This window comes from Dryobates pubescens, chromosome 14 (assembly GCF_014839835.1).
Source record: "Dryobates pubescens isolate bDryPub1 chromosome 14, bDryPub1.pri, whole genome shotgun sequence".
In the NCBI taxonomy this organism is placed as follows: domain Eukaryota; kingdom Metazoa; phylum Chordata; class Aves; order Piciformes; family Picidae; genus Dryobates; species Dryobates pubescens.
In genome coordinates, this window is record NC_071625.1 from 18050353 (window position 1) to 18066580 (window position 16228).

Below are 16228 nucleotides of genomic sequence, written 5' to 3' on the forward strand. Positions count from 1 at the left end.
TCGTGTTCCTTACTTTCAGCTTCATTACATTATTTAGCCCCCATCAGTGAGGCCACTTACAGAGTCAGGTGATACCTGTTTTCCATTGAGTGTAGATATATTGATTTCTCAATCTATTGAAGTTTTTGTACTTGTTTGTGAGAAACTGGATACTAGGCAGAGCTTTTTTGTTGCTCTTAGAACTGTGGCAAAAGGAAAGTTGCAAGGGATAACATACTTCACTGGCTTTCCATGACTCAGAATAGTATAAATGCTCTATTTTGTTGGCTGATAGAATAAAATGTAAAGGTCTTATTCAACAAGTCAAAGGGATTAAAATCTGTGCCTGAAACACTTTACTGAAGTAGAATAGAATAGAACAAACCAGGTTGGAAGAGACCTTCAAGATCATCGCATCCAACCCATCATCCAAGACCACCTAATCAACTAAACCATGCAACCAAGCAACCTATCAAGTCTCCTCCTAAACACCTCCAATGATGGTGACTCCACCATCTCCCCGGGCAGCACATTCCAATGGGCGATCATTCCCTCTGTGGAGAATTTCTTCCTAACATCCAGTCTGAACCTCCCCTGGTGCAGCTTGAGACTGTGTCCTCTTGTTCTGGTGCTGGTTGCCTGGGAGAAGAGACCAACCCCCACCTGTCTACAACCTCCTTTCAGGTAGTTGTAGAGAGCAACAGGGTCTCCCCTGATCATAATGTTTGGTGATTTCCCCAGGGCTGACGCATATCTCAGGAAAAAAGATGTTTTCTACTGCTTCAAGTTAAAAGTTTATATTCCAGTAATTCCTAAACCTCAGTAGTGCTGGGAAAGCAAGTAGAACTAGAAAAGAAGAGGTATCCTGAATAGAATTCTATGCAATCTCTGCCCTAGGATAGTCTGAAAGTATATTGCTCATAGGACATAAAAGTTCCAGGCCTTGCTATATCAACAATTTGTACTAACAGGTAAGATATAAAATATTGTAACTAATGATTTAATAGTTATACTAAACAGTCTTTGTCATATCTTTAATATTGTATTTGGATTCGGTACTTCTAAAAGTATAAGGGAGATACCTTACTATCACCCAAAATCTTAGAAGATTACTGATTTGATTTATTTTAACAAAATGAAGTATCAACTTTTGAAATAGTTGTTGTGTTGAAGACCTCAGCTCTTCCTCTGCCATTCGCTGGCAGAAAATGATGACAGGAGAACAGTCAATGACAATGTTGTAGTGAAAGGACTTACTGACATTCATGACTGCTTTGAAATGAATGTATGAGATGCAACTGCTGGCATAAAAACTGAGACTCAGTTCAGCTGCGTCAAGATGATTTTAATAAAGGAAAACACACATACAAGAGACTTGGTCTAATGAGTCTGCTCAATTCTATTAATTCTTTTGTGTCAGAACATGATTATCCTTCCTCTACTGTGTTCTCTTTCTTAGAATTTTACAGTGGGTAAAGGCATTTGTGGAGATGAGAATCAATCAAATAACATAATAAGTAAACAAGCAAATAAAAATGCCCAGTTTGCAACAAGCACCGGCTTCTGAAGAAATTAAAAAATAAAATAAAAGATGCTTTCAAAGCAGTAAGAATAGTTGTGTTATACTGGAAAGTGCATGTGCTGTGTGAGAGGCAGCTTTATTTTCCTAAATTAATGTTTCTAGGTTTATGAGTCATTGCCCTTTATCACATGGTGTTTTGGTTTTTTTTGTCCTTGTTGGGTTTTTTTTGTTGTTTTGGAAGGTTTCTTTTTCCTTCCTGCTTCTGTGACAGAGTTGGACAAGATTGGTGAAAGCACTACAAAATATCTGATTTATTTTCACTTAGATATAATTGCACAAATGTGAGAAAGTTCAAGGACTGTCAGAGTATGAAGTGTCCTGTCCTTAGTTTCACTATACTCTGTCCCCATCTTACCTTCATCTACTCCCTTTGGTTAGGTTGATGCTGATTGTTATCTCAGCAGGAATCGTCAGACTAATTTTCAGCTTCAAGGTATTTAATAGTTGTGTGTGTGGGTACATAACCAACTAATCACCTGTTCTTAGAGGACTAGGTCAGTTCATTGTGTCTCTTAAATGTCATTAACACAAACACTGTGAGTAAAATGGCAACTGGAATTGACTGTCTGTTGCTAGAGCACCCACTCTAACTGGAAGGACACATTGTCAAAGTGGTGACCTGACTCCTAACTTGGGTTGTAAAAGCATGTGAACAAAACACCTCCCATGTTGCTTTTGTGCCTTCACATTGTTAGTTAATAGTGTTGCCTTCAGTTCTCTTCTGCAAAATGAGAAGAGTTTGACTTTAAACCAGACACTTTAGAAAGAACAACCTACCAAATCTTTCCCAAGAATACCCTCTGTTTTTCATTAAACTGCTTATTAGATGAATTGATGACACTTCAGTACTGGCAAAATTCCCCACTGCATTTAGAATGCAGAGGTACTGGCATCCTTCACTTCAGTTTTATTTTTACTGACTATTTCTCTATTTATAACCCAAGGTTGTCCTACAGTGAGTAAGGATTGGTCAGAGATCCTTCACAAGCCTTGGATTTTGAAAAGGTGTTCAGATTCCTTTAAGCAGGCATCCTAGTACAGCAGTGAAAACTTGGCACATCTTTTCAAAAACTTGTGTATTCCTGATTCAGAGCTGTCTGAAGTTCTTCATTCATGTCATTGTTTGCTCACCTAACCCACATTTCCCAGGCTTATCTATGAGTATGTTATGGGAGACAGCGTCAAAAAAGTTCTAAAGTTGAGGTAGACAAAAATCCATTGCTTTCCCCTCATATATCCAGCTGATCACACCATCATAGAAGGCTACCAGACTGATCAAGCATGACTTCTGTAATTAAATAATAATCAGTTTGGTGGCTTTTGTAGGACATTTCTTCTATATTTGTTTTGAGAGGATATAAAGTATGCAAAATAATTTGTACATACAGTGAAGATCTGTGTATTTCTATGTAATTAATTTTTCATCTACCCTGGCTAACCTTAGCTTTGTGTCATTCTTTCTATCCTGACAATCAGTCCTGGCTTCAGTTGGCTGGCTATCCATTATATCACTTCTCTTTAAATTGGTGCCTTCAAAAGCATGAAGTTTGCTTTGATCCTAAGCTTTTGGTCTAGGGAAACATGCCTCAGCACTGCACCCAGATTTACCCAGAGGCAATACTTCCAATTAGTGTTCTCCTCAAGGCTATATACCTTGTCAGTATTGCTTTGTGGTATTGTGGTTTTTTGTGTTTCCCTGCTTTGCTTTGACACTGTACACCCAAAAAAGACTATCACACACATAACCAGGTAGGTATGTGATATATATGTCTTATAATCACTATGCAACTCTTTAGTCTGTGCAGAAAGGCAAAAGGAAAAGGGATTAATCTCATTCCTGATGAAATGAGAGGGGGAATGAGGAAGGGGGGGGCAGGGGTGAAGGTAGTACTTTGTCAAGTAATAGTGTTTAAGTGTACCTTCACTGCTTCTAAATCATGGCTGGACATGAGCTAAAATAGAGTTTTGTACCTTTTGGGTATAGCTCACAGCTATAGATATATGTTATATATACTATTTACATCTTATGTGTGTACTCTTGTCATTCCAAAGCTAACACCTGCAATTTTAGTTTTTGAGGAAGGTGAATGTAAAATCAACAACCTTTTAACTCTGAAATGAGCTTTTTGAAAAGCAATACTGGAGAGGATAAGCAGAAAGAAAATGTAACTGGTGTAATAAGCTAGTCAGCTGGAAAATTACTCATCAGGAGTGAGCACTGAAAATTATCAGAAAGCTATAGCCTAAGGCTTATCTAAGGACTTCATGAAACAAACTCCGTTTCATTCCTGCTTCTTTGGAGGAAAGGGTCAGATCTTTGAGTGCCATGGAAATTACTTGCTAGGACACAGGGAGAAGTTCTTCACTTTACAATGTCAGCTATATGTCTCCTTAAAGCCCGCTATATCTCAGGGGAATTATTGATAGTCCTGATATGGATATTCCTCAGATACACTTGGCTGCTGTCAAACAGCTACCAAATTATGCTTTCGAATATGTTAATTAAACAAATCTGATCTCTGTCTTATCAATGATGCTATAGACAATTTCCAGACAGCTTGCAGATTGTGAGAAGTAGGCTTTATGGAAGAATAGAATAGAATAGAACAGAATAGGCCAGGTTGGAAGAGACCTTCAAGATCATCGCGTCCAACCTATTATCCAACCCACAAGAAAAGCAGGAAAGGTTAAAGAGACAACGCAAAATCTGTCCAAAGGCTGTAAAAACCCATGGCTTTCCTGTGCTACAAGTAAGGAAATGTTAAGGGTGTATTAAATAGGGCTGGTTTGAGAAGCTTCTTTTGCAGAGCTTTCTTGAGTAAGGTATGACCTCCTGAGGTCTCTTCCAACCTGAATTATTCTGTGATTCAATGGACATAAGACATATTATCTGCAAATAGTTTTAATGCTTTCAAAATCTTGATCTGGATGTTGTGGTCTATTTGGTGCTTTGATTGTCAGCATTTTCCTACCAGAATCTCTTCCATTCATTAATCCTTAAATTATTCATATTCCCTCAGAAGCTTCCCCTCTGGGACTTTAATTAAGTCATAGGAGGGGTCAAAAGCAAGAGAATTCTGAATTCTACTCTCATCTGCCTGGGATTTTTATCTGTCTGGCCTGTGCTTTTACAGAAATGAGCTGTGCTGACCCTGGATATATGCCAGTTGGTAAAGCAGGATGAAAAAATCAATTTCCCATACCAGAGTAGCAAGAGAGTTACTTAAAATTCATGTTGAGATTCTTGCACTTAATATGTTATTTACTTTTTGCTTCTTATACTTTATATAATATTATCATTCTGTCCTTGGGCTTAATTAGACTTTTTACTTCTCTTAATTACTGCTTTGATCTGGCTTTTAGTGAGTCTTTCTGAATACAAATCCTGGTGATATTACTGGAAACTTTCCAGTTGATTTCAGATGATTTCAGGCTTTGTATGAACTTCAAGATGCTGAATAAAAAGCAGTAATTAATTCATGAATTTTTAACAGAAAATACTATGAATGCTCATAATGCTTGTATATATGTGTTTAGGTGATGACCTGAAAAAATCATGTCTGAGGTCCAGGGAACGGTTGAGTTTTCTGTGGAGCTTCACAAATTCCATAACGTGGATCTCTTCCAGAGAGGGTGAGTTGATCTTTATGTTAATTTGCAGCTGATAACAGAGAAGTAGCTTACAGAAAAGAGTTAAACTGCAAAACAGGCTCTTTTCTTACAAATGCAGTTATATTTCATGCACTCTCCATGGCAGGGAACGACATCATTGGTCTTTCATTGATGTCAAGGAAGATCAATGTACATTACTTCCTCTATAAAGCCAAGCTGAGTGACTTGGTTTTGTAATACAATGTTGAAATGCTCCAAATTATTTTAAGCACCTGTTTGGGTGTAAGTAAAATATCTGCTGTAATTGCTTCGGAACTGGTTTTGAGCCTTTGTGCTAAATGATAGCTGTATCGAACTATAATGAAACATGTTCATTTTAGGATCATTAATCTAATGACTTTGAAATTTATGAATGAATGAGTGAAATTTAGCTGAACCTCACTCGTTCAGAAGAGAAAATGATTAGTCATGTTTGTCTAAAGCTCTGGTTCTTGTGGCCACGTTATTTTTTCATGCCCCTGTAAGTTAGTTGAATGTGTTCCAGTTCTACTTAAACCCTATTCTTTTGCACAAATCTTTTGCACCACTCTTACTAAAAGTTTTTTGTAAAAAATATGGTGTCTGTGGAGAAGACTGACCAAATAGGAGTTGTTGCTCTGCTTGCATATTGAACTCCACAAGTGGGATTCACTGAGGAAAACATAAGACAAAGAAACACTTTTTGAGGAGACCAGGAGACCCAGATAGGTCAAAAGACTGTATTTCATAGAGAACAGTGGATTTAGTGGAATATTATTTTCTTTAATTTGTGAGGATATATATCTATAGTGTGTGTGTGTGTGTATATATATACACAGAACACTAGGTATTGTCTTTCAAGCCTTAGCTTGGCACAGGGGTGGCTCACAGCTGATTTGTCCCTCTCAAGTACAACTTTCTGCAAGAAAACCATCATATAGTTTCAGGTATTGCAGTGGATTAGGTAGAGCTGTTTCTACATATATATATGTGTGTGTGTGTGTGTGTATAGTAACAAAAAGTCTCTATATATACATATAGGCTTTTTGTTATTTGTTTTAACCATGCTGAATTACATGGAAAATGTATTTTGAGCTTGAAAGAAGGAAACACAGTCTTATTTTGTATTAAAAGCAGGCATCTGTTATTCTGCTCATGTCTCCATGAACCAACTTTATATTAGAAAGAATTCTGAGTATGCCACATCCTTGTATATTCCTATATGAAATATTTTGCACTTGAGTTGTTTGGCTTATCTGAGTTATAAAACAATTCTCCTGTGTATTCTGATCCTTATGACCTTAGAAGGCCATCCTAGCTATAGAATTTTATTTAATTTTTCTCCCCCTTTGGCTTCTGGTGATCAGTGTAATGCCTTTGATCTTCCTCATCTCTGATAATCAACACCCATCTGTGTGTTTGGTGATTTATTTATTTTCTTTTGCATTTAGATGGTAGAATGTTCAAAAATTACTGTGTGACAAGCTGCTTGTTTTGTGTTATATTGAACTGCTTTTGACTCTAGATTCTGTAATACACTTCCTTTGGCTTTGACAGTCAGATCAAATCTCCAGTTTGAGGGTAAACCTGGCACTAACACAGATAATATATTCTGCTGTCACATTAATGAGTTTGTAATTACCCTTGCTTTTTTCCCCCACTGTTGCTTACCTCACTTTAATATTCCAAACACATGGTACTATAGGTTGCACTGAATTAATTTGTTCATAGCAATTTTTCTTTCTCTGTAACTTGCATAGCATTACATTTGTTTTCTTTTCATAGTTTAACCTCTGCATTTCCAACAAAATCTTGTTTGTTTTGTTTTGTTTTATATTTGGTGGTCAGTATCTTCTGTGTGGCTTCATCTACTCAACAGCCCCTGTCACTGTACCATGAAAATCTGGAAAAACTAGATGAACTTACCAAATCTCATTTTGAATTGGACACACTTTTGATTTTTCTCCCATTGTCATTGTAGATATTTGCTATAGATGTATAAGATATCTTGGATTGGTATATCGTATTCCAAGATGAGAAGGTGGTAGAAGTAATAATGATGGAAATTTTCTATTTAAATAGTTTGTGGGTGGTTTTTTTTTTTTTGGGGTGGGGTGGGGTGGGTTTGTGGTTGTTTTTTTGAGTGCCTTGTAAATTGACTAAATATCATTCCATCCTGCTGAAGGCCAGAAAGGTGATTTATGAAAAGTTGTCCATCAGAATAGAAATGGAGCTGAAATAAATCTTAATATCAGGGGGAACCCAACATGTTTTTTTTTTAATTGTTTTTTTTAGAACCAAGAAAACCAATGAAGAATATTAGTATTAGTTTCTCTTAGCTATTTTACCTTTTAATACTCTGCTACAAAACCAAAACCCCCACAATCAAAAGTTTGAGGATGTATCTCTGCAAATGCATAACAGTCCTACTGTATGCCTAACTGACACAAGGTTGAAATTCCTGGGATAGAAATGTGTAACTGTATAGAAATAGGGATACTATTTTCCAAAATACTTAGTCTTGGCTATCTGTCCATCTAAGGACAGTACCTTGAGGGAGAGTGTGGCCGGGCCAGCAGTGAGTCCTTTGGAGAACAGCATATGCAAATTAAGGAATGAATAAATCAACAAGGTTTAGTGAGAGAACCCTGGGAGAATCAGACCTTCTGGGGCCATTAAGTGGTTGTTTATAACCAAAGTTGATTAAGGACATGATCTGCTGGCTCTAAGCCACAGAAGCTAAATGTTTTAAAACGTGAGGCTTCAGTAATGGTCTTTTTCTATTGTTCCTTGCACTGGAAGCTATTTTGTATTCTTTATGCACACGCAGCCAGTTGCCACCTCTCTGCTCTCAAGAACTAGAAGCTCCTTAATCAACCTGAATCACACCTTGTGATATTTGAATCATGTTCCTTAATCTGCATGAATGGTTAATATTGAAAAGAGACTCTGATGAGGTAATGAGACAATTTTTTTTGGTAAATATTGGTTATGGTTATATATTTCTGACATAACAGGAACAGTCATCAGTAAATTATGTGTTGCAGGTAGTTTAATTTGGTCAGTTAGTTTTAAATTTATCTCTGTCTGAAGGAAAAAAAAATAGCCAGTGTCAGTATTTGTAGGCATCAAAGGTTAAATACTACATGTGCTGCTATATGGGCAGAATATTTTTTTTAGTAAAACCAATGGACATGCAAATGCTATTTAATGTCGGAGTTCTAAAGGCTGAGTAATAAGTAATGAAATTTGTGGAAGAAATGGTATTTTTAATTTTTCTGTCCTTAATTCTCTCCATCATGTGCTGCTTAATAACTGGTGACAGATATTTCTCTAGTGAAAATAGCTAACTGATTCTGATTCTCCTTAATAGAGTAGGAAATAAAATTTTCCCTTACTTTCAGAGATCAATTAATTGATTTGTCTGGTTCTGTCAGAAGCAATCTTTGTGCATCTTTTTTTTTTTTCCTTAATGCTTTTCAAAATCTATTTGACAGAGAGAGAAAACAAGCAACCAAACCAAACAAACAAAACCTCAACAACCTCACAACTACCATGTTCAAGTAACTTATGGCATCTGTGAGGCAATAGAGGGCACAGAGAAAGTAAAATAATTATTTAATAATGATAGGACTGTGGCAATGATATATTATAAAGGTAGGAAAACGTTAAGTCACTCCTTGGATTCCAGGCTGCAATTTGCAAGTGTCTAGCACTTATGCTGGTGGCTTACATGTGTAATTAAAAATAGACAAATGAAGTTCAGCTTCTTTTGAAATGAATGCAGTGTTGCCCTGGTTTGAGAGTTCAGAGCCCTACAACTATCAGCCACAGAGCATCATCACAACAAATTACATTGACCAATGATTAAAATATTCAGTGTGAAGCATGATAATATTTTATCTGGTAATTATTTTCCTCCTTCAAATAAGCAACACTTATCTTACCTTAAATGCATTGTCTGTTCTGTGTCATTTCTTTAGTTAGTGAGCTGGAGGCCACCTCCAACTTATCTAATAGGCTGGCTAACCAAGGCATTATCACAGTTTCGATTCAGAAATAAGAGACCTGAATAGATTGTTTCCAGGACTCCAAGATAATGTTTCACAAGCTAGATATGACAGAGAACCTTAGTGTGTCCTCTCTGAAATGCAGCCAGTGTACAGTGATGAAAACTCCATCGTGCCTGCTTTATCTCTTTCTTCTGTGATCTACTGTGGTCAGTTCCATTATTTATTTTTTGTGTGTGTCATGTACAATTCACCAGATGATGTAAAATCAAGTGACAGCATTATGCAGAGAGATGCATATCCACATTTTGCTTGTAAATATGTCACACTACAATGGTTCACTGAGTATCAGAGAAAGGAGAGGTAATCCTAAGAAAGACAAAAATTAGCAGTTAGACACCAGTGACTTGTAGAGTCACTATGGGAAAAAAAAAATTAAAAAATGTATATATCTATACACTTTAGCCTTCATCTTGGGGCTGTCAGTCTGCTAATAACCATAACAGATATAACCCATAGTCTTACTATCTGTCTGCATAGAAGATATCTTGCTCTGATGTCCTAGTGTCAGTTGCTCTGAGCTTTAGAAATGTCTACACCTCACATTATTTCTTTAGACCCACAGGCTACTTGAGCACATTGAATATCAGATCATGTAGGAAGCTAGTGTAGAAAGAAAAGGACAATTTACTTTGTCTTCAGGGTGCTTTGCGACCTGTGACCAGATTCTAGACAAGGGGTCTTAAGCTGCGGGTTGAATGTGGTGATCAACAATTTTGTGTTTCATTATATTTTTTTTTTGCAAAATAGGACTTGGTGTCAGAAACAGAAAATGTACCTGCTTGAAGGAACATCCTTTCTCTGGAACCTGACTAGAACCCTTACAGGACAGGAATCATCTCCAGGGTTCAGGAATATTAGAACTGACCTGGCCTTTCTGAAAAGAGCACACAATAGTGTGTTCAAGGAGCAGAGAGTTAAAATAGAAAACTACTTACTCTTTGTACACACAGGGAGAGAACAAAAGGAAAATTATATGGTAGACATTGGTCTCTGTGGAAGCACTACTGAGGGTTCCTGAGATGTCAGTGACAGGTATCATATAAGAATGGGACTTAAAAAAGAAAGAAAAGAAACAGCTTATCAGCTGGTGTGTTTGTCTACATGCTCACAACTAAAGAAGGCCATACATTTTTGCAAATTTAGACAAAGTTAGTGCCATACCAAAATATACATCTTGTACTGATCTTGTCAGCAATGGGGTGTGATAGCCAAATAAAATAATACAAACATAGGCCTCCGAAAATAAAAGGGTTTTACTGTTCTTCCAGCCTTAGTTTTCTAGACTGATAAGAGCTCAGAAATCGGTTAAAATGATGTGGCATTTTATGATAATCAGATTTTCTATAGCTTTCCTCAAAAACACTGATATCAATAGGAGTCTCTTTATTAGCTTGTTGGATTGTGTCAGGTGATTTAGATGCTGGCAAGAAATGTAGCTATGTAAATCATGCTTCTAAAGAAGCTTTTTGGTGATACCTAATATTAAACAATGACATTTCTAGTCAGAAACGCCAGAGTTGGTAGTTGAGCCTTTTGCACTGTCTAGACTTTGATGCAGGTCTGATCCTGTTTTGGTTTGGTTTGGTTTTAAAGCTGTGTTTCCTGGAATCAAACAATTAAAGAAGAAACTATTAAAAAATATTGTTTAGAAACAGCTTTTTAATGATCATGATAGCTATGAAAAACATGGAAGGTTGTATGTCTGAGCATAAAAAAATCATATTCATTACTTAAAAAGCAAACAAACAAAACCAATAAAAGACATATTTTGAAATTTGTGTTAAAAAGATTTGCAAGATATTAACTCTAAGCTCCATTCATTTGTTAAACATCTCTTCTTGGTAGGAAAAAAAAAAAGAAGGGAAAAAACCCAAAAACAGCTAAACTCCAAACATGGCTTAAATTTGGCTGACCAAAAAATAAGCCTTTGTCCCTCACAGCTAGGATAGAATCTTGTCTAAGGAAAGCAAATATCACCCAATTCAAGTGACATTTACACTGCTGCTCTGCTGACTTCCTGAGTGAATTAGGCCAGAAAGCAGCTTCAATTTCACCTAACATGCTTTACATTTATACAGAGCTACACTTCAAGTGTTGACTGCTGTTCCTAATTCATAGTTACAGATGGACTCATGTCTACTGATAGGAATGACTCAGCTCTGTGTGTGTGTAGGGGAAGGGACTCTAAGCCCTCAGGCTTGTGAAAGGATATGTGTATGTGCTGCTGTGTTTTATTACTGAAGAACAAGTGAAGTGATATCTTTACAAAGCACTGAACTTCACCAGAACAAGTAAGAAACATGACACTAGCACAGTGTGTCAGGACAATTATTCTAAACAGGAGAAGGAGCCAGCAGTTATTCAGGGAGCAGCTCTGCTTATAAAATAACTATGAGATGCTCTAAAAACCCACTGTGTTCCTTGTGTGCAAAAAAGTTCTCATGTGAGGGTGACTGTGGGGCGTTGCACTCTTCTGCCACTTTCCCCTTCTAAAGCACTTTGCAAACAGAACTGCCGAAGCGTATGATGTTCATAATGCAGTATGACATTGTTACACGCTGCTCATATCCCTAGTGGAAGAATGGCATAATCACCAACAGCCAATTTTTCCTTTAAAAATTGGACAGGCTGTTGAAAGAACAGCTAAATCTGGTCCCTTCCTACAGATCCTGGTTGCAGGACAGGAAAAAAAAATCCTATGAGGATAGTGAAGCTCTGGGATTTGCTGCCAGAGAGACTGGAGAATCTCCATCCTATGAAGTTTTCAAGACCTTACCAGATATGGTCATGTGCATTTTGGTCCACAGTCAATAATTGGTCCTGTTTTGCACAGCCGTTGGGCTGAAGACTACCCAAGTTACCTTCTAGCCAGAATAATTCCCTGACTCTAGGATTATTGTGACCACAGACTTTCTCAGCATTGAAACAACTCTTCTTTCTGCATCACTCAGTTTCAGCCTGTGCAGTAGATGCTATGATTTAGTGATTTACCATCAACACCATGGTCTCTGGTAATTCATCTAGCTGTTTGGCTTAAAGCACAAAATAGGTGTGTGTGACTAGAATTAAAAAGTGATTTTTGTTGTGAAGTGCAGTTGGCAGATAAAAATAAGTTCCACATCTCACCTATATGCAATATTCTACACTTTAAGTATTGATGTTATTGTGTCTATCTCCTCAACAAATACACCACATCCTGAAGGAGCCAAATTATCAATCTGAGCTTAATGTCATGTGATTTTAAGAATATATGGTGTTTGTGTCATTACTTCTCCATGATATCAAATACCTGGAGGGTAAACCAGTTAGACTTGAGTGCATCAATGAGTATCACAACTGTCTCTAGAAGATCCAGGAATGAAAAGCAACCACTTATTGTATAATGTCTATTGGCTCAAACAGAAATGCACCTCAAAGATGTGGATTCAGACCATTAAATGAAAACCTTTGCTTTACTGAACTTTTAACTAAATTTCTTAAGGATGATCAAAACCATTCTCTGATACTCCAGAGGATAATACTTTAAATTTAAAATATCTGCTTATAGAAATATTTTTCTTTTATGAATTAGATTAATAAAAATGGGCAAAGTATGGCTCAATCACACACTAAGATCTTTGGAGAAATTCTTATGATGGTCCATTTTTAATGCTCTAGATGATAGAATGAACTGTCTTCCAGGTTAATGACTGATGAGCATTAAAAGTTGGCTAAATCCCAAAAGTCTCATTTTCGTTTCTTTTTCTCTTTTTAACAGTATTTTTTTTTACCCTAGGTTTTAATTCAATATCACACATTGCATTTTATTTCCTAAGTGAGTGGATCCCATCTGTTTGCATGACACTTGGGTCACAACAACTCCAAGCAATGCTACAGGCTTGGGGAAGAGTGGCTGGAAAGCAGCTTGGTGGAAAAGGATCTGGGGGTGTTGGTGGATGGCTGGCTCTGCATGAGCTAAAAGTGTGCCCAGGTGGCCAGGAAGGTCAACAGCATTCCAGCCTGTATCAAAAACAGTGTGTCCAGCAGGAGCAGGGAAGTGATCATGCCTCTGTAGTAGGCTCTGGTGAGGCCACATCCTCATTACTGTGTTCATTTCTGGGTGCCACAGTAAAAGAAAGACATTGAGGTCATGGAGGGAGTTCAGAGAAGAGCAGTGAGGCTGGTAAGGGGTTTGGAGAGCATATCGTACAAGAAGAGGCTGAGGGAGTTTGGGTTGTTTAGTCTGGAGAAGAGAAGGCTAAGGGGAGACCTTTGCTCTCTACAACTGCCTAAAAAGAGGTTGTAGTGAGGCTGGTGTTGGTTTCTTCTCCCAAGTAACTAGTGATAGGACAACAGCAAATGGACTTAAGCTGTGCCAGAGGAGGTTTAGATTGGACATTAGGAAAAAATTCTTTACTGAAAGAATGGTGAGGTGTTGGAATGGGCTGCCCAGGGAGGTGGTGGAGTTGCCACCCTTGGAAACATTCAAGAAACATGTAGATGCAGTCCTTTAGGATATCGTTTAGTGGTCATGGTAATCAGGAAAAAGTTGGACTTGACCTTAAAGGTCCTTTCCTACCTTAGTGTTCTATGATTCCTCTTGTCTATCACCATCTCTTATCTCTGGATTGGATCCTTGAGTCCTAATTGTTTATAATCCACAGATAAGAAAAAAATGAGATAACTCTAATGAGACTAGGATCTGAAAGAAAGCTAGGAGTAAATGTTTTGATTCATTAGATGATTATTTATTTTTTTCCTCACATTCTGACAAAACAGCTTGCTGAATTTTTTGCAGTGTGTACTTTTAAATAAGTTGTCTTAATGTCTAGTTATCAGTCTAGTGTTCATGACCAAGAAAAATCAGCTGTCATCCCATGTATAAAAGGCAACTGAAGCAAACACACACTTTATTGACATGACACAGACAGTTCTTGTGCTTATGGGCACCAAATGGGAGCAGAACAAATGGTGAATCTGGTCCATATGGGTTGAGAAGCAATAAGATGACTTTTGGAGTTCTCATAATGTCTCAAATATAGCATTTCTGAGCTCTCCACATGAATTTGTTTCAAACACCCATGTTGTCCACAATTTTCCCTCTGATATTGCACGTGCCTAGTTTCAACTCTCTGTTAACAACTGCTGGGAACTCTGTGTGAAAAATGTTGCATTGCCATGCAAACTGGGGATGAAGGAAAAATCACACTGGTATTTTCTCTCACTGTTATGTTCCTCAGTGCCCCATATCCATCATTTTCATTTTCAGAGAGGAAGTCCCTGTCTGGGAGATGTAGTTCAGCTCTCTTGTCCTGCCCTATCATTGAAGAACTCCTGTGTCTTGGCAATACGGTCCACACACCTCAGCATATTTTTTGAAGGCTGATTTTAATGTAACTGTTACAAAACCAAATTATCTATTACTGGGTTGGAGTGAGTAATGAGTTTGGGAAATTTTTTGAGGTGGGCTGAAACAGCCTTTCAGCTCATCAGATGTTATCTACAAATGTGGGAATAGCAATAATATCTGAGAAGCTTGTTCTTAAGAATATCTGATAAAGTTGCAGAGAGTACAATCAGAAATAATCAGATGTTGTGATAGAGAAAAACATCATTGTGCATGGGAAAAGTTTGTTTCATGGTGTCTGAATTTTCCAGATAGTTTTTATTCAACTTGAAACATCCCAAGATCTAATTTTCAGAATGGAAAACTGTATAACATCTCCAGATCAGATCCTTTTAAGATGGCTTATGTTAGGAAGCCAAAATGATTGCTCTTTTTTGACATTTCATCCTCTACACTTACCTTGAAACAATAACTCTTTGTGTAACTGGACAGTTTAATTCTATAGATGTAATCAAACTCTGTGGTGTGCATACTGTAGACAAGGTGCACTTGAAATGCAGTGTACAAAGTACTTGGCCTTTGTCATTGCTTTAATGGAGTTCAGTATATTGTGTGTCTGGATGGGAAGATCTTTTGTAGCACTTTAATTACTTAATGTGCTTGCTGCAGCAAAAGTACATTAGCAAATGCAGATCAATTTCTCCCATCAATACATGCCCATTTTGTTACCTTAGAACATTCATTCATTTGTGGGGATAACACTTGCCAGGAAAAGGTATTAGAAATAAAATGCAGATGAAAAATGAACTTCTTTAGTAATCTCTTGTTCCACTTTGGTTATGCCTGGTAAATCTTTATAAAAATGTCTTACCACAAATCAGAATTCAGTTTATAATATCATTGTCTGGAGTGATGTCTGCAACCAGCCAACAGCAAAACTGCTGAGGAGGCTATGGATTTTTAATTTATTTTGTGGGGGTAGTTTTTGTTTAGTTTTTGAGTTGTGGGGTTTTGTTGGCTGGTTGGTTGGTTGATTGGGGTTGGTTGGTTGGTTTGTTTGTTTTCCTGGCCAGTTTAAAATATTCTCTTTAGTTTAAATATTGCCAAGACTCACACATCCTTCTCTGAAGATAAGCTTTGTGAAGCAGTGGAGAGAAATAAATTTCTGTAATAGATTTTCTACAGCTTAAGAGAAGTGATTGGATGTGAAGATTCTCAGATAAAAGCAGCCCTTGCTTGCTCATCCCCTGGATAAAGAATGAAGGATAAATCCCTTAACAGAAAACTTATTGGACTCAAGTTCTTATTTTTGGCTACAGATGCAATATTTAACACTCAGATTTTAGTAGATAGATAATTTCATTTAAACCAGTCATCAAATTGCCAACTTGGGATGAATAAATCTGTTTAGAACTTGCCCTTACTATGTTCAGATAAAGAAAATGGATCTGTACTCCCCTGGCTTATGAAAGGCTAAATACATTGGCAGTTTGTAGAGAACAAAACAGTAGGAAATATTTCAGAGAATGAAGTAGATAGAATGTCTGTAAGCACTGAAAACTAAAACAGCTTTGTCTAACCTGAGCTTCTGACAATTTTTGTTCCATTAAAGCTGATATACCCATTTCTATTCGCAGA

The 16228-nt window shown here is 37.2% G+C and overlaps 1 protein-coding gene across 1 annotated transcript in view; it reads left to right on the forward strand.

Annotated features, from left to right (window-relative positions):
• FAM135B (family with sequence similarity 135 member B) overlaps nt 1-16228 on the forward strand; it is a 172999-nt gene that overhangs the window by 55352 nt on the left and 101419 nt on the right. Inside the window, exon 2 of the mRNA XM_054167407.1 lies at nt 5099-5194. Within this exon, the coding sequence (XP_054023382.1) occupies nt 5118-5194 (77 nt within the window). The 5' untranslated portion in view covers nt 5099-5117. The remainder of the gene's footprint in view (nt 1-5098; nt 5195-16228) is intronic.